At 37.5% G+C, this 19,927-nt stretch overlaps 1 protein-coding gene across 2 annotated transcripts in view; it reads right to left on the reverse strand.

Moving 5' to 3' along the window:
- The window catches only part of LOC127964972 (E3 ubiquitin-protein ligase RNF38-like), a 29,911-nt gene continuing 9,984 nt past the window's right edge, over window positions 1–19,927 (reverse strand). For both annotated transcript variants that reach the window (XM_052565527.1, XM_052565603.1), the window contains 11 exons: window positions 15,596–15,657; window positions 7,192–7,385; window positions 6,154–6,409; window positions 5,545–5,724; window positions 5,200–5,370; window positions 4,458–4,619; window positions 4,263–4,366; window positions 4,081–4,168; window positions 3,843–3,964; window positions 3,441–3,540; window positions 1–2,676 (listed from right to left, as the gene is read on the reverse strand). In XM_052565527.1, the coding sequence (XP_052421487.1) occupies window positions 2,614–2,676; window positions 3,441–3,540; window positions 3,843–3,964; window positions 4,081–4,168; window positions 4,263–4,366; window positions 4,458–4,619; window positions 5,200–5,370; window positions 5,545–5,724; window positions 6,154–6,409; window positions 7,192–7,385; window positions 15,596–15,657 (1,502 nt within the window). In that variant the 3' untranslated portion in view covers window positions 1–2,613. The remainder of the gene's footprint in view (window positions 2,677–3,440; window positions 3,541–3,842; window positions 3,965–4,080; window positions 4,169–4,262; window positions 4,367–4,457; window positions 4,620–5,199; window positions 5,371–5,544; window positions 5,725–6,153; window positions 6,410–7,191; window positions 7,386–15,595; window positions 15,658–19,927) is intronic.

Here is a 19,927-nt window from a genome sequence, read left to right on the forward strand (position 1 = left end):
GAGAATATTATACATTTATTACTGAGCCTCCCTTAAAAGTCCAAAAGACTGGGAACAGGCGTCAGACACAAAAAAAAAAAGAAAAATAATTTGCACTTCTTAAAGCATTACTAGTAATATCTCACATTATCAAAAAACAAAACAACAACAAAAAAAAGTACAAATGTTTGTTAAAAATGTTTATATCAAGCCTTCAAATGATTTTGGTTACAGATATTATACATATGAAACTACAACATGTTAAATGATACAATTGTATTTTTTAATGGGAAGAATTAAAACAACCAATAAACAAACGCAAGAGAATTCATAAGCTCTCTTATTGGTGTAGCAAAAGAATAAGGGGAAAAACATAAATAGTAAAACTGAGGTAACTGCTATTGTACCAAGCAGGAAAAAAAAAAAAAAAAACTTCTAGAACACAGAACGCCAATGGTTAAGTAAGGTAATGCACATTTGTTGTTTGCAAAGAATTTTCTGGTCATGAATTCAACTTATGACACTAAAGCGGACAACACTGGAGAATGGTTTAAAGGCATCTCTCATTAAGACACTGCAGGCTCCGAGACTACATCACACAATTCATATGACACTTTCTACACCAGTCATAGAGCCTACATAATGCGACACAGAGGCAGTTATATCCATTCATAATGATAACAGCGCATGACAGAAAATAATCATACACACAAATACCCCTCCAGGTCATAACACATCTCAGGCATCCATTATAAAGTAATGCACATATGAATATGAATGGCTATAACAGCCTTATTGAGGCTGTATTAAAAAGAATAGCTAACTGTATAGCGAGGGCAATGAAAGAGCAAAAAGCATAAACATTTACCAAGACCAGAACTTTTGAGGGATAAAGGAAAGGTACTTAAAACTGTGCATCCCCCTTTTGAAAGAAACTGAAATGCTACGATGTAATCATTCCTCTTCAAACAGGCATGAACACACAATTTTAAGGCATAAGAAATCAAATGACGACCCAAATAAAAAAAATTGACAGCTAATTTTGGTAAAGTCGAGAGTAATATGGGTTGCAGTAAGGTTAACTGGCATGAATAATTTGCAGAAATTAAACTTTAGTTTGTGTTTAAAAAGATGGCTATTTTACAAAATGCAAGTCTTAGAGGGATAGTTCACCCCCCAAAACTGTAAATTGAATCATAATTTACTATAAATGGGAATTACCCTCAAGTTATTTCAAACCTGTAAGAGTTTCTCTAAGCTGTTGAGCACAAAAGAAGATATTTTGAAGAACATTGGTGAACAAACGGTTGCTGGTAGCCATTCACTTCCATAGATTTGAAAAAAATATATAATAATACTATGGAAGTCAGTGGCTACCAGCAACTGTTTGGTTACCAACGTTCTTCAAAATATCTTCTGTGTTCATGAAAAGGAGGAAAACCATACAGGAGGGTGAGCAAAACTAAATGAACTATCCCTTTAAGGCGAATACCAGGTTTTAATCAAATCATAATAAATTAAATATGGTGCCCTAAGTGCTAAATGAGAAAAGTAGGGGTCTGTCTACATAATCAGTCTGCAGGACTGGCTATTGATTGGGAATACACCATTTTTTAAAAAAGGTTAATTGAGTTGAAAGTACTGAAAAGCATAAGAGGAAACTGAAGAAAAAAAAAAGGTTGCAGCAGGATACATTGAATAAGAACTTCTCCCTCCAAACCAATCAGGTCATGTCAGTGCTCATCCTCAGCCAATCCCAGACGAGAATAAAAATGAGAGCATCAAGCCAGTGTTCTGTACCACACATATGGGATAAATAACAAACAACTGATTCACACACACACTCTCTCTCACACACACAAAAGCGCACACACACACACCTCACAGTTTTCCAATTCTATAAAGACTTAATTCATAATTGAGCAAGACCCACCCAAAAGCCCGTTTTATGAATAGATATCATTTGAATCTTTTGCAATCTTTTGTTCCATTTTTGGAAAAAGACTTCCATAATTTTTTTTTTCCTATTAAAAAAAAACAAGAAAATTACGAATTTTGTAATTTGTCCCTCTATATTGATACATACGTACACATTTATATATAGCTATATTTGTTGGTAAAATATAAAAGCCCATGCACACAACATTAACCTTCGTAAAAGACCACCACACCACAGTGTGCTCACATAGCTGGGAATGTTAGTGCACAAACACACACACACACACTCTGACTTCAACATACCAACACCCCCCCCCCCCCTCACTCACCGAGGGGAGAACTAAACTATATATATTTATATATAAGGAAAAAAAAACTAAAAACTAAATCAGAACCAAAACATAATCAGAATGATAATAATGAACCATTATCTTTGGACTTCCACTCAAAGAATGAATGATCAAAAAAAACGAAGGGATGTGTGTGTGTGTGTGTGTGTGAGTGTGTCTCAGTTAGTTGGATATTCATAGATGAATATCAAACGATGATTCTGATGCATAAAGTTTCCATGAATCTTTTGCAGCAGTCTTTTGTGTGTGAGGAGTAATTATGCATGTGGAAGTTAATTGAATGTAACAGTAGGAGAATGACTGAAGTGTTTAGTGGTGTGTGTGTGTGTGTGTTCAGTGAGCAGCATCACTCAGAATCCCGCTGGACTTCAGATGCATCTGCTCGGCAAATAGGACAGGTTCTGTTAGCCTAGAAGACAGAGGAGGATAGATTATCATAAAGGTCTAAGAAATCATTGTCTCAGATCATAAATGGAGACAAGCTGTAGTTAGGCAAGTCTGTGTGTGTAAAGGTGCAGTCACTGTAGCAACATTTTGCAAGCAAAAAAGTCCACTGCCTAGAGATCCTCCAATCTGGCCCATGAGATCCAACTTCCTGCAGAGTTTAGCTCGAACCATAATCAAACACACCTGAGCATGCTAATCAATGTCTTCAGGTTCACTAGAAAATCACAGGTAGGTGAGTTTGATAAGGGTTGGAGCCAAACTCTGCAGCAGACCGGTGGTCTATAGTGTAGTGATGCATGAAGCACAGCTCATAAATCATCACTTTCAAACTAAGCAGCTTTCTATTGGTCAATGAGACAAATCTGCATGAATAACTTGATTAACAAAATCTGTATGGGAAATCTTTGGGCCTGATATAAAAGTCTCTATCGATGACAAAATCATTTAAATTATAAATACTTTAAAATAAACGTAACTTTTGCTGGACAAAAAAAGAATTAGGGGAAAAAAAATTTAACTTTAATATCTGTTGCTTTTAATTAAATTCTTACATTAAAAAAAAAAGTTGTTAGACAATGGGGAACTTTGAGTTAAGTTTGAAAACCACTGAATGGGTATAATAACAATGACACACGATTATATTATTAAATATTATGAATCATATTATTAATAAATAATTAAATATTAATAAGCATAATAAATTAATATGCAAGCTTGTTTCCTTACCTTAAGCCATTTATCGACACACTTGGCATGGAATTCATGATTACAGGGCAGTACTCTCAACAGCTGACGAGACTCAAAATCACACATGCACACTACACACCTATAAAGAGAGGAGGAGAACATATAATTATTAATGTAATAGTTTTAACCAACAACAAGATTTTGCTAAAACATTTATATAATGGCAAATCTATTTTAGATGATGCAAGTTTTTTTTCCCTTTAAAAGTACACATATTCCATATACTGTATAGTCTAACAATTATTAAAAGGTCACTGGTTATTCACTTCCCACACCTACATTTCCTGCCAGTACTGAGAAGTAACCCTACAACCTTCGGGTTGCAAGACCAACTCTTTAACCTTTAGGCCACAACAGCCACAATAAGTAGTTTGTACTCACAAAGTCTGCTCAGACTGATGGTTGCTGGGGTTGAATCTGTAGGAAGGCAGCTGTTCGATGTCGGCCTTTGTCAAACCTCTAGGCTTCGCTTCTCCGAGACGCTCGGCAAGGTTTAACAGGGCCTAGTCAAACAAGAACAAAAGCACATGTTAAGCAGGATAAAGTAACAAAAGTATGCCTAAAATGGGATCCGAAGCATCATTGGTAAGTGTTTCCTGATACAGCTATACACTCTTACCTCATAATTCTCAACCTCTCCATCATCGACATCCAGCTCTAAGCTAATGGTGGGACCCACTGCTGTTGGCTGGACTGGAAGAACAGATCTGACCCGCCAAACATAAAAACAAAACAGTGACATTATTATTCTCCAGCACACTGGCTCTCCAACACTGATGCATGTTTGCATGTGTAACTCACAGGAAGTAGGGCAGCAGACTTGGGTGGTAAGGAGGAGGAGGTACGGCCTGCTGGGAGCGGTAGCGCCTGCCTGTGATTCGTCGAGGCATGAAGTGTGGATAGGGCTGGAGAGAACACACAGGACAAAAACACAAACCTTCATTACCTTGTTTTGACTGCACTGGGTAGAGGTGATCAAACGTGAAGGTCACTCACCATTCCAAAGAGCTCCTGTGGCAGGGGTTCATGGGAGAGGAACTGCAGTGGAGTGGAAGGGGGCAGAGGACTAGGATGCCCCGAGTGAGGATAGTTAAACCCTCCACCTACAGACAGGTGATCCCCCAACAACTCCACCTCATTCTCTATCCTCTGCAGCGGCTAAAACAAACAGATGCAGATGCATTGTATTGAAAAAAATAAATAAAACATTCAAAATGTTACAAATTAAATTTATTTTAGCACTGTCAAATCTTTTAAATTGCATTCAAAGTAAAAGTTTGCTTACAAAATGTGTGTACTGACATTTAGGTATGATTTTATAATATATACATATTACATATAGTCCCTAAATATATTCATTTATAAGTGTGTATTTATAAATGCATAAATATGTACAGTACACACACATATTTTGCAAACACAAACTTTTATTTTGGATGCAATTTAATCGATCTCACAGCGCTAATCTATATCAAATAAATACTGTTCTTTTAAGCTTTTTCTGTTTTTTTTTTTTTTTAAAGTCCACATAAATACACACAACTGTTTTCAACAGCTTATTAAAATTATTGTTTTCTGTTTTTAGATATTTCACAGTATTACTGTATTTTTGATAAAATAAATGCAGCCTTGGGGAGCATAAAAATAATTATTTCAACAACAAGAAAAATATTATTAATGTCATTAATTGTGTGTGTGTATATATATATACTGTGTGTACATGTGATTGTCTACTCACAGATCGAGACTGTTGTGTCTGGAAAGGTAAGAACTGTCCAGGAGTGGGCAGGTGTGGCGGATGATGAGACAGATGTGGAGGATGAAGCAGGAAGGGTGGATCACTAGAGAGAAGAGAAGGAAACGCGGCATACGGCACTGGCAAATGCTGCACAGAACATGCCGGCAACATCTGCACGTCAAACAAACAAACAGACATTAGACCATAATAATGGACTGCATCCACAAAGACTAAAACAGGAAAGTAACAACTTGCCACCACTGGAGGACAGCAGATCCAAACAAATGAAATGAGCTCACAAAATCAGTTACAGCATTGCCTCCTCACAGCCTGACATTTACTTACAGGAGGCGGTACGCTACAGATTGGATAGTGTTGCTGTCCGCTGAAGACCACAGAACAGGCAGGCACCTGCTGTTGGGAAGAGCATGCTGGGAGATGCTGTCCTGTACACAGGGGGGCAGGTAGACCATGGGGCGGCACTGGAGAAACTGTATATGACACCGGCACCGTACCCTGAGGGAGCTAACATGCACACACAATCAAAAATTATGTCTTGATGCTTGATTTATTAAAAAAAACAAATCAAAAAAATAAAACAAACAAACAAACTGCAACTTCATATAAGGTACATACATGTTTATGGAAGCGTATTTCTATTTTTTTTTTTTACTTAAACTCTTACCTTCTCTCTGAAACAAAAAAATAAATTAATGCTATTTTTTTTTTTTTTTCATAAATGCTATATGATCCGTCAATCATAGATGATAAAAGAAAGATTTCTGCCTTGGTTGATGAAGGGGTGCTTGAGCCCTACCAATGGGGCTGTGGGTGTAACATGACACACACAAAAAAAGTTATGATACAAGACATCAGAGTCTGCTTTATTTCCATGGTTAGAAACCACATTAGGGCACCTTTGATCCCACAGAGACCCAACCCCAACCCTCTAACCTGCTCATGGAGGTCCATCACCATGGCGCCCTGCTGTGGAGGGTGCAACAACCGGGGCGAGAGCGTGGGGGGGTGAAAGGCCCGGGGCTCATCAAGGCCGGGTGGAGGGTGGGACGGTGGCTGGCCATAGGGATGAAGCGAATGTGGGTGAGGAGGGTGGCGGTAATTTTCATCCTGCCCCCCACCTGGGGAACCATGAGGGGGGTGATGCCGTGACAGACGCTCTCGTCGACCACGCTGACGCCGCACTGGAGGACTGCACAGAGAAAGACACATTCATAATACACACACAAACACACAGAGAGAGAGACATAGTGGCAGCCATAAGTGTGGATTAATAAAACATTAAATACATTTTAGAGAAGCCTTTTATGTTCACCATTATATCTGAGGGAAAATGACAGTAAAAACAATAACAGTGAGAAATGCTATTATAATTTAATCGCCATCACAGAAAAAAAAAAAAGCATTTTAAAATATACTCAAATATAAAAGTTGTATCTAAATTTTACATTTCAGCAGCCATTACTCCATTGATCTATAAATATTATTTAAAAAAAAAAAACATTAATTTTCACTAACAATAGACCATAATATAATACAATAACACATTCAACTGGCAGCACTTAATGCTTACTTATATTAAATAAATAAATACAAATTTGGTTTGAAAAACTTCATGTCTTAATTGCCATTCACTAAAAGTGATGTTTATTATAACATTAATTCTGATATATTAAATTTACTATAATGAAAATGTATATGTAAAAAACTAACTAAATTCAAGTTTAAAACTACATTTATTTTAATAGCCAGCTCAGCTGTATTTACATTTCTCACTGGAGGACTAAAAGAATTTAAGATGAGACCAGACATTGTTTCTAGCACAGTAATTGACAGGTCATTAATAGTAAACAGTAGTGGATGTCTGTTATGCTGCTTGAAAATGTGCTATAAAAGCAATACACGAACAAACCTGATAACAGTCTCTCCGGTCACACACATTAGTTCTAACGGTCAAAACTAACACCAGCTTACCTGCGTCTGTGCCGTGCAGGTGTGTGGCAGCGCTCGGGGTGGTAGTGTGGGTGGGGATAGGGGTGTGGCCTGCGACTGGGCGGAAGCTCCCATGGTCTGATTGGCGGCGAGGGAGTGGAAGGAGGGGCAGAGGTAAAGTCCAGTACAGACTGCTGGGAAAGACGCGGTCTCTTCGGACTAGGAGAATCCTCCGTCTTAGGGACAAAACACAGTTAATCACCAAACATATTCAAACTGAATCACTGCTTAAACATCATGGTACTTCAGCTTTCCCATACACTTAAAGAAGACTATTCCCAAAAATGTGTTAAAATATGTGAAGTTTGAATTAGTGGAAGTGCAAATTAGCTTTGTGAGCTAAACTCAAACTGCTTTTCCTGGAATGCTATCATTTGGCTTTTGTGTTTTCCTTTTGTGTTTCACAGATGAAAAATGTATATATATATATATTTTTTTTTTAAATCCCACTATATTTGGTGCAATTATTAACCACGTTCAGATCTAATAACCAAGTACTGCTAACTTCTGCACTGAAGGACAAAATAATTCACCACAAAATAAGTTGTTTTCTACTACAGTAACCATACTCTCTAATTAGTATTTAGCACAAAAAGGAAGAAAAAGAAAACATTCTGTATATGCTAGTTGCTGTTGCTCACTGAGAACGCGAGCAGCTATTGTGCCTGGCGGCATTAGTAACATTTCCTGTCAATGATATCACTGCCTCCGTTACCTAAGGCAGTGTGAGGTCACTTCCCGAAAATTGGAGGAAACCCATGGCTTGTTGCTCAACACACGCACACTTGCTCAGCCGGTGTTACTCAGACACTTTCAACTCAAAGTCAGCCGTCTCCTCCAAGACACGGAGAAACACGCAGCGGCACGTGAGTCAGAATGTGTAACAAAGGCTTGAACATGCAGAAATATGTGAACACATCAGCTACATCTAACACTCACCTTTTACTGGAATTCAACACACACACTAACACTTTACAGTCTGATGAGATCGTCAAAACCTAGGCCTACTCAGTCTGGAAGAGTCAAAGTTTACAATGGGGTGGGATCCAAAATGGGACGATTGACTTTCTAAAGCACTTTCAGGTGACTAACAAGTTACTCAGACAAACTTACTAGCACAAAACCTTAAACATACACACACATCTCAGTAATGCTTTTAAGATGCAATCTTCTTAAAAGAACACACGTGTGATTTCAGCTAGAACCACATGGGACACGCAAACAAGCGGAAGGTGCACACGCATACACACGCACTCGTTGTGGGTGGTAAAGTGAGCAAGGTTAAGCCAAGTGTGGAGATACAGAGAGCAGCCGCTGACACCGGGGAAGGCTTGAGTGTGTGTGTGTGTGAGAAATCAGTAACAGGAAACGGCTGGGGAGCAGGCTAGACTTATCTGCATATGGATTTGAGTCAGGATTATTTGAATGTCTCTTGAAACGGATACAGCGTATTCCCCCACATCTCAATTTCCATGAGGTACAAATGTCACTTCAGTCTGCATAGTCTTCTTAAGAGTAAGGAGAGTCAATAACTTCAACCAAAACCAAGAAACCCATCCCACTGTTCTGAACTCTTCATGGGAAATTCATTTTATGTACAGATGCACTGTTTTACTAGAGCAGGGCCTTGGAAAGTTGAAGATGTCGTTTTCAGCACTGCTGTGGAAGTTTTAACAGCCTTGTACTAAAATTGGATTTTAAAACTAGAAGCGTGTTGAAATGTCTCTCCCGTTCTGATGGCCATATGGTCACGCTGTCGACTGTATGACAACTTTATAATGAACACTGCTTCTTTCCACTGTGGACTGACTACACTTGAAAAGACTTTATAAGAAACAGTTACAGCAAGTACACAGCTGCCCTTCACGTTTTTGGACATGTATATATGGTACAATTTTGTGTACATAAATGTATGAATTAACTATGTAGTGTAAATGCATTTACTCTCTTTTGTAAGTTAATGCATTGTTAATTTCACACATTTGTGTTCAGACAAAGAAAAGAAACCAGAGAGTGACCTGGAACCAGTCCTCCCTCAATCCTTCAGTTTCTTCAGAGCCATGAGATGAGGGCAGAGGAGAGGAAGGTGCAAGGGAAGGTAGAGAAACTCGGGCTGGAGGGGGGAGTGGATGGAGGGATGGAAGGCAGAGATGGGGGAGGACAAGAGTGATGCCCCAGGGGCGGCAGGGTGGGGCTCAAAGGGGGAAAGAGCAGAATTGAAAATGATGAACTATGAACAGTGCCTGGAACACAGCCTCAGGACATTTATACACAACCATACAAAACCAGCAACTGTCCGTGCACACACACACAGACAGGCATTATATCAAAACTATCCTAAACCAGTCATATAAATGTTACTGCTATAATACAAAAGACGAAGGAGATTTTTAATCAGTTATGAAAAACCTTCCTTCATATCTTTTACTTTATTTTCTGTGTTAATGGGATATATCTACAGTTGTACCATTTGATTATAGTAACAATTTTTTTTTTTTATTATTATTAATACAACTTTATACTTAATATAATTAGCCATAATTACTATAAGTCATTGTTGAGAATCACTGATATACGATTATTTTTTATTAATATTTAGAATAAGTTTTTAGACTTTGTTTTTAAATTTTCATAATTTTGTTTGTTTTTATCATGTTTTAGTTTGTGTTTTTTTTAATACATGTAGAAACAAGTACATAGTTTAATTTTCCGTTTTAGTTATTTTAGCACATCAAGTTGCCTTGACAACCACATACACACACACACACACTCTTTCACATAAGTATTTTAAGTAAGGTTTTATTAGGCTTATAATAATCCTGCAAGTAATGCTCTTATTTAGATTTACTAATTTTACATTGCTGTTATAATTTAATATAGTACTGTATTTTATAACATCATAGTTTGTCTATAGTACTTATGATTATTATATTTGCTTTATTACAAAAAAATAAAATAAACAGATTATGAATTTATTTCTAAATAAGAATATTGCTGAATGTCCCTAAAGCATAGGATCACAGGAGACCTTCAGGACAAAGCCAAACGGAAAACGAGAAGCATGACACAAACACACACAGACACACACATCTGTCCAAACCCGGACAGACAGGTCCATTAGGATGAAACATTAATGGGGCCGTACATCCGTGTTTGGGGGAGATAGGTGGGGTGAGGGCTAAAGAGAACTAAATTTGAACATGCATGTGGACTTAACAGGTTAGGAGAAGATTACAGAAAACTTTCAACATATTCTGTGTTCTCACATTTTGACCGTATTCATTGTAGCGAAGCATAAAACAGCCTTTAGTGCCACATGCGTATGTGAGAGCTTAAAAACTACAGCTCCAGGACCCGCCATCACATGCTCAACAAATACCAAGCTCTCTCTGCCCGGGGGCCACACTATCTACAGGGAATAACCACTGCTATTGTGAGGGAGCTTGGCAAAGTGCTGAACACCCAGCCACTATATCAGTGCGATCTGGGAGCAGACAGCCCTGCTGTGGATAACTAGTGCTGGGACTCATACGGGTTTTATGGATTCTGGTTCTGATACCAATTCAGCTGTATTTGAGGAGCATTTCTGTAAAAGCTGGTTAACTTGACTACGCCACTAATAATTAACTTTTTTGACAGCACAATAGCTTCTATCAACAAATAAATCATGGTTATAACATACTAAACCAAGTCTTGCAATAAAGTGCATGGCACAAGGAATGCCCAAAATCAAATTGGTTTCCTCTGGAATATTAATTGGGATCCAAGACAGGATACTTTAAAGCTAGAAGCATGACCTAGATAATAATCATTGGCTGAGGCTTCATATTAAAAGTTGTGCATTTACATCCACAATTTCAGATTTTGTGTTATATGGACTAGAACCAGCTATAGTGACAAACAGAGCTTACTTTGTGTGTTGCATGGCACAGGGGACTCCCTCTCTCGGATAGCAACATTAACTATGGTGTCAATTTAGTATCACAATTCATGAAGCTACTGTTGAGCAAATAGTGCAAGTGAAAGAAAAAAAAACAAATATGGTCAAGATTAGTAGACGACAGATATATCGCCACAGCCGATATATCGGCTAATATTAGGATTATTTTTAAATATCGCATTGGCCCATAAGTCTTTCCATGTGGCCAATGTTTTTCAAAATGGATTATGGTAACATTATGGTGCATTTATGCTACCTCTTTAAGACAAGCCACTCCGATGTGAAGCCAGCAACTAACAGACAGTAAAATGACAAATCGTCATTTGCTTTCTAACATGAAATACAATAACACTCCAGCATGACGCAATGTCTTATACAAACGTACCACGAGACATCAGATCTGCAGTCCAGCAGCAGCTCCGGTGGGAGACACCGATGTGATATAAACTAATTCAAACAAAAATGAAACGTGTTTAACTCGCAAACAATCAAAAATCCCATGACTGGCTCTTCCTCTGATATGCACGTTACTCTCGGATACTTTTAAAAACAAGATGGTGTTTTCCAGTGGACTCAAAAGCTGGGGCAAGAAATGAAAGCTGGGTCAAGATGAGAAATCTATATTAAGCAATATGTCTGAATACCTTTATACGTTTATTCAGGAATATTCACTGTATTTGACTGCCCATTATTGGTGTAATATCGTTACACCAATCATAGTATTGCTTTTCGTATGTTCTGGTCTTATTTAATGCCGTTTTATGCTGATATCCAAATTCAGGCTTGTATTATTATTATTATAATTTTTTTTACAGTGAAACCGAACAAGCTAAATGAAACCGATCAGAGACAAAAATCTTTATTATTAACCAACTATGCCATGCTATAAAACAACCTGTTGCTCTGTAAACTATATATGTATTGTACATAAAATAATTGGAATTACACATACTATTTTTTACATTTATGAATATTATGAATGCTAGAAGGTTTTTTGTCATTGTTGATGTTTCAGCAAAAGAAAAGGCTGCACCAATTGTTACCTCAATTGTTTACATTTTTTTAATTTAATTTTTTTCCCCCTACATTTACTGTAATTACATGTATTATATCAACCTCATATTGGCCATATTGATTTCTCAATATTGGCATCGGCCATTAAAAATCCCATATTGGTCAACCACTAGTCAAGAAATAATTTTTCACACTAGCATATAGTGGGTTCTTAAAATGCACAAAATATTTCAAAAAGCAGTGAAGGGTCCCTTTATAAGATGTTACTTCGACTTGCTCTTAAGGCAGTGTTGTGTCCCTAGTGTTTTTACCCAAAGTGACTAACAGTACACTGATGTCTGCCTTGCAGAAGGGCACAATAGGGGTCGATCTTGCGGGACTTGACCTTTTACCAGCTCCAATCTTTAACCATTATGTTATAACCACCTGAATACAACATTATCAGTCAAAGAATTGCTACAATACAAGTTCAACTACTAAAAAAATGCTTTAATACAAAATACTTATAATGGCACAAATATTGAAACAAGCAATTCCATTGTTTGGTAAATTCCATTTTTGACTGTTTCAAATGGCCAATGTTCAATAAAAATCCAAAAATTGTCTAACAATGTGCTGCAAATATATTAAACACAATTTTTGTAATTACAAACCTAAATAAGGAATCTGACTGTTTGTTTGCTTTGCTTTTCCACATTTGTCCTGTAAGTGTAGCTAAAACATAAGGATATAAACTAATACAGTATGTGCAACAACCAAACATCTGATATTTTCAAAATCCTAACCAGCCAGCTGTTAAACATTAGGATGAGGACCACATTGTAGCTTCACCTGCAAAGCAGCAGAAAACTCTGAATGAAAAATTATATTTATTTTATATATACATATATAAAATACAAGAGCACCTGTTTTTCAGATGCAAGACATCTTTAATCCACTAACATATGTTTCTATGTATAACACGCCATCATTAATGCACAAAACTAGCAGAACTCCATAATGGACTAGGCCTTTATAATTACAATAATTACATATAGGCTGGTTTCAGCAAGATGGATTTTCACTTTTAAAACACTGTGTGCTTTTAAAACAAGGGGTTGACTTTATAGAAGCACATGATGTCACCATGCTAATTAAAAGCACCCCCACTATATCAAATGCATACAAAAAAAGTATTACATTTGTTATTACTGTCATCACAACTATGACCCTTCCCTACCCAATAACGGTACTAGCATCAAATTGTTGCAATCATAAACTGAAAATTTATATCCCTTGTATAACTATGCATCTGGAGGGAAGAAATTGAAGTACTGTTACTGAGCTGCACTACTTGCAAGACTGCGACATCACGAGATGTCGCATTTTCCAACCTTCTGAAACAACAATCTGCAGGAGATTCCCCATCCTCACATGCCTAACCGAAGAGCTGCTTTGATGTGAGAATCCACAATGCACTTCTGTTTCAGTGTAATACTTTAATATTTAATAGGCTGAGTCTATAGAGTCCTTGCACTGGGTGACTGCTCTTCAAACGCTGGGACTTTATGAAAGTGCTCTGAATAAGCGGGTCCCCCTCATCTCCTCCTCAGTCTCATTATTTTCCAGCCTTTCATTTCTCCTCCCTTTTTTTCCTCCCTCTGACAGGCAAACCCATTTGAGGCCGCCTCTACATTCTACACCACAGAGAGCTTGTTTCTGCCTGTGCGGAGGCCTAGGAATGGACACACACACACGTCTCAGTTTCAGCACTCTATATTCAGGACCTCCCAAGAGTCAACACGTCCCGTTCTGCTGTTCATATAGACGGCCAGCAGTGAGCACAAAGCTTTCCAAATGGCTTCATACACCCCAAATATGCTTTTAGTTCTGAACAGTCAGCACACACAGGATGAGACGCAGTTACCCACAGCCCCAAACACTCTTCTTTTTGTGCAAGTGTGTGTGTGTGTGTGTGTGTGTCTCTCTCCCTCACACGCACACATTTTGTCAAAAATCAGGAAACAGTAAGGGTTGTTGGCCTGGTTTCTTTGCCACTAAGAGCATCAAAGCATTCAAGGTTTTTTTTTTATGGTTTAAAATCCTCTCAGAAATACAGACCAAATTCCCTTAGCTTCATGCGGTCATAACTCAGTCTCTTGCTCGCACCAAAACAGCCCCACTGGTCTTTTTCCACTCCCTTCATTTCGACAGCCATCCATTTCTCTGCCACTGTTCCCCTCTCTCTGTGTCCCACAGCTGGAGGTGAAACCATTAGTGCCCCCACTCCCCCTTTCCATTCTTTCCTCTTCCTCTCTCTCCCCCACATCATCCCTTCTTCCTTTCCCGCCGCCCGCTTGCATTCCTCCCCCCTCCCTCTTACCCTCCTTCACAGGGCTGGTTCCGCCCCCAGAGGCCGATTGGACCAATCACAGAGCTGCACTCGGCTAGCCCTCCTCCTCCCTTTGACTGTAAACACAGTGGAGTAAAACTGTCTTTTGTTTTTTTGTCTATCCTCCCTCTCGCTTTTGATTTTAAAAGGCCAGCAATGACAGAACAGCACATTTCCCAAAGTGAACATGTTGATTACTCGATGACTTTAAGATGAATAACCAGACAATTAACCATTAACACTCTTAGTACAAAATAAGCCACATACAACAACCTCAAAAAGAATTTGGATATTAAAATGTAATTGACGAAATCTGCATACAAATGGATTACTTCAAAGTAGTTCTGTGCCTTCAAAACTGCTTTTTATTTTGTATAGCTTATAAAATTGTTCATAAAAAATTATTCATAATACAATAGTCAACACATAAGGTAGTATTTTAGAAGACATTTCGTAGACATTTCTAAAGCTCACAAGGCTGCGTTTATGAAGATCAAAAACGCAGTAAAATCTTTTTTACAACTTAATATACTCATTTACCATCTAATATACATTTTAAAATGTAATTTATTCCTATGATGCAATGCTGAATTTTCAGCATCATTGCTTGAGTCTTCAATGTCACATGATCCTTAAAATAAAAAAAATCAATTTTAATATGCTGATTTGCTGCTAAAATAAAGTCTTAATGTTTAAAACTTTTTTTTTGGTAACACTTTACAATAAGGTTCAATAGTTAACATGAACTAAGCATAAACAATACTTCTACAGCATTTATTAATATTAGTTAATGTTAATTACAAAATTAAGCGAATAGTAGTACGTGTTTGAATCATACACACACAAAAAACTCATAAAACTCATAAGAGACTAGATGGAGACTCAGACTAATGTGTGCAACTTTCATTTGTGCTTGCACATTAGCCCAGACAGACAGTCAGAAAGAAGACGGAAAGGAAAAGGAAGTAGCACTGCTAAATCCTCTGCAAAAGTCAATATGAAGAATTTGCCTGTTTCCAAGTCATTCCATTAGTAACTGGCTAGAAGAAGTGACGTCTTACCTTGTCAGTGGCGTCTGCACAGGCATGCTCCGAATGATAGTGGTATACTCCTCCCATCGCACCTAGAGACAGCACAAGAACAGTTTACCCAACAGCCAAGCAGATTTAAGCCTCTAAAATACTACAAACATGTGAAACCGCATAATTATTTACAGCTTGTATGCCATGTTTGGCAGACAACAGTTTCAACAGGTCCAAAAACAGATTCTTGATCCTGCAGCTTTTCAGGATATCAGCAGCATGTTGAGACATCTGGGCACTACTTTAGTCTTGCCTGGTGTGTGATCACATTAATGCAATCACAATCACTCCCATATAAATCACCATCACACACCCCAAATGAGCCCTATAAAGTGTAATTCTGAAAATGCAATACTTAAAGGATAACCTGTTTTTATTTTAAAGACAATCTTACTAATTGCTGATAAAGGCGTTCTAGATGTTTCTACAGTATTTTGACATCCATTGATGATGACTTCATGTTGCTGTTGTGATGGAAAGATGCATAATAGAGAGCGATGATAAATACATTAATCCTAGATTATAGCAAGGTGCTTTCATGACAACACATCCAAAGCCTTTTGTTTTCTTTTTGGTGTTTGGTTTTGTATTTTTTATAAATTTTTTTCAGTGCCCGTCTGTTTATTTGCCTGTTTCCAGTGTCTCGGTGAACATTTCATCAGACAAGCACAAGGATTACCCTTGAACACTCCCAAAAAACCTCTCCAAGGACGAGGATGCTTGTGCGTATGAGCGAGGAGTGTGTGAAGTGCCCACAAAAAAAAAAGCTTTTTTTATTGGAACTTGTGCGTCTACATTCCTGTCACCCTAAGTTCTTTTTAGTCTCTTTTCTCTCAATGACAGAGAGAGTGAGTGAAGCAAGGAGTGACTGACGACTCGGAGATAAGGGAGCGAGATGAAGCTGGGTATGAGGAGGATACCCACAGCGCATGAGCGAACACGAACTAGATCATGCACCAACTACCACCATGTAAACAACAGAGTAATACGAAGTAAGATCGACTAGTTTATCAGGTAATCTCTCGATGAAATGGTTCATCTCACGTCAGATTAACCGGCCACTGGTTGTGCATGATATTGTTTTAATATTTTTTAACAGTGACGCTTCAAAGGGAATGAATTACCTACTGAAAAGTGTGCTGTATGTCTCAGTAATTGCTAAAAAGTCTCTAAAAGCACTATGGAAATCATAGCGGTGTTCGCAAAACTCACCAGCTAAATAATACAATAAAAAAACCATTTAATTCATTGACGATCAATCAAAATCACACTACTTTCTTTGTGAAAAATGGGTTTTACATTGCAGCATTAACTATCAGGAAAATCTTAGAAACACTCAATTACTAAATAATTTTATATGATCATTTAAACAATATTTTTGACAACACCTGGCCAGGTATTTTCCAAAAAAGAAGTGTCTATAAATGACAGAAAAATATTTTCCAGCTTGTTGCATTTTTTTTGTAACAAATTGTCAACAAAACCGTTAACTTACATATGTAAATCATTCTTTTCTGCTTGTTAGTGCAAATGTTAAGCCTTAATATAATGGTTTTCTAAAAACACTGCACAGATAAGGAAGGTGTCAGTCACAGCCTTCCTGCTGAAGTCTGATTGTGTAACACATCCCTGGGTTGTTCTGTTCCACTGTGGCACCATCATGACGCATTTTCAGTCCACAGTTACAGAACAAACTCATCGATGACATGTTGTGAAGGATACAAGGCATACATGATGTAAGAGATATAAATTGAGCAACACACTTTTTTGCAATGATAACAGATGGGAACACAAAAAGGGGGAAATAGGGAGAGAGGAAGAGAAAGAGGCCCACAGAAGGAAAGAGAATAGACCTTGAACAGAACTGCAAGCAAGACAGAGAGACGCTAGTCAGGACAGAGAGGGTCATTTATTCATTCTTAAAAAGGACACCATTAAAATCAAGTCAGTGGAGAGAGAGAAACACACCTCGGACTAATGTGAAGTAAAGCAGTGCTGTGCTGATCAAATCACAGGTCTCTCTTATGCATGTCACAAATGTATTCGGAACACATTATATTGATGCATCCTGATGCACTAAATAAATGACATGCATATCACAATGTGGATTAAATTATGCGCCAGTTGGTAATGCATATCCTTAAAGGAAATATTTCTTATTGGTAAGAATCATATTTTAATATAATTTTATTACATTATTATTTAAATAAACAAAAATACACTACGGGTGTAAAAGTTTGATAAGATTGGGTTTGTAAGATTTTAATGTTTTTTAATGTCCTGTGATGGAAAAGCTGAATTATGAGCATCATTCTAATTCTAAATGCTGATTTACTGGTCAAGAAACATGTATTAAAAGTTTAAAGCAGTTGTGCAGTTTAAGATTTGTAAAAAAAAAAAAAAAAGTGTATGTATTTGATGAGTGCATCCATGCTTCAAAAAAGTATTACTTTTTTTTTTTAATCACTAAAAATGTTAATGCTGAAACTGCACCATTCACAACATTTAAGAGAACAGTGATTTTGTAATCACAATAAATAAATAAATCTGTGTTAAAAAAAAAATAATAATAATAATGTAAAAAAAATTAAAAGAAAAGAAAAACGATGCATTGTAAATTCTGATGGTACATTCTCCACTTAAGATGCTCCACTTATTTTCTTCAGTTTGATGATTTCTACATCTTTCAGTTTGAATCATGCATGTCTCTGTCATCAGCAAAGGTCAGATGATTAGACTTGCAGTTCAACCTAATCAGCAGATGGCCATGGTTTACTTATTTGGCAAAGCCAATTTTTTCTTGAATATGGTGCACACAGAGCATTCATGCTGGACCTTGTCTCTCCACAAACCATCAAGGAGAGAGAAGAAGAGACCTTGGTGTCATTGTGGGGGAAGGGACAGACCAGAGGTGTCCAGAGAGAAGTTATGGGAAGGAAAGAGATCCAGGGAAAATGGAGAGAGAGAGAGAGGGGACTAAGGCTTCCCCTCTCAGCTACTATTGATTTTTCTCTGAGCTTCAGAGTGCATCAGCTTTATCTGTCCACTCCTGCTCCATCCTTCCCTCCTGCCTGAATCCATCTATCCATTGTTAGCTTCAACTGTCACACGATTCCAGGGTCCTCTCTTGCTCTCCCCTTACACATTGCAAAAACAGGCATAGCCTTCTCCACATTATGGGGACAACAACAATACAAAAAAAAATCCTATGCAAACTCAAATTAAGCACTTACATTAACCTAAAGAAAACCCTGACATTCAAGCTCACTCACAAGTTCCTCTGATGAAGCACTTCGCATTAAGAATTAAAAAAGTAGGACAAACAGACAGAGGAAAGCAGAAGTAAAACAGAAAAAGGATGATGGCATTAATGTGGCCTTTTTAGTATCTAATGTTATCAGTTTATAAATTAGGTAAAGTAATTGTTACATTGCACTGGTGTAAATAGTTAAAATATATAGTCATTTAACATTTTTAAAAGTATTACTAAATAGGTAAAAAAAAAAAAATAATTACACTTTTATTAACTTCCTACTGGTAATTTTATTGCTTCAACAAACAGTTTTTCTCTGTTCCTGGAAAGTAACCATAGTTATTTACCAGGGTTATCATTGTCTCAAAATATTTTGTTGTGAAAAAGCTGAAATAAAATAATTAATATTCAATGAAAAACTTAAATTATATATTAGACCATGACATGCAACCATGGCAATAAGACTAAACTGAATAAAAAAATAATGAGAAACGTATTGGAGAAAAGGTACATTTGGAGTGCTACAAGTTTATCTTAAAACCCAAGAGCAAAAAGAAGAAAAAAAAAAAAAAACAGAGGAAGGAAGGTCAGTGTTGGAAAAGTTGAGCCAGCAGAACAAGAGCGAAAGAGCGAGAAAGGAAGTAAGAGGAGTTTAAATGAGCGAGTTCAAGAGTGTGACTGAACATGAGCGAGAGAGAGAGAAAGATTTGGCTAATGTTTCTCAGCTTGGTTCAGCTTTCCCTCTCACCCCTCTCAGTTCTCCAGCACAAAAAGAAAGGGACGCCAGAAAGACACGCACATCCACTCCCTCTCGTTCTCTCGCTCTCTCTTAATATGTAGTCTACCTATCAACAAATCTTCCACAGGCCAATTAAACACGCTTTGCTCTTTCATTCCAGTCTTTCTCTTCTTCAGACGTGCATACAAAGATTGTCTGACAGTGACAAAACCTGTATTATAAGCCCAAATCTCTGCACCTCTCGGTTAACCTGGGAAAAGAGAACATCCAGCAAATTTAACTCTATAGCCAGTTCAAATCCCATTTACAGTAATAGGCT

Source organism: Carassius gibelio, chromosome A1 (genome assembly GCF_023724105.1).
Source record: "Carassius gibelio isolate Cgi1373 ecotype wild population from Czech Republic chromosome A1, carGib1.2-hapl.c, whole genome shotgun sequence".
Classification (NCBI taxonomy): domain Eukaryota; kingdom Metazoa; phylum Chordata; class Actinopteri; order Cypriniformes; family Cyprinidae; genus Carassius; species Carassius gibelio.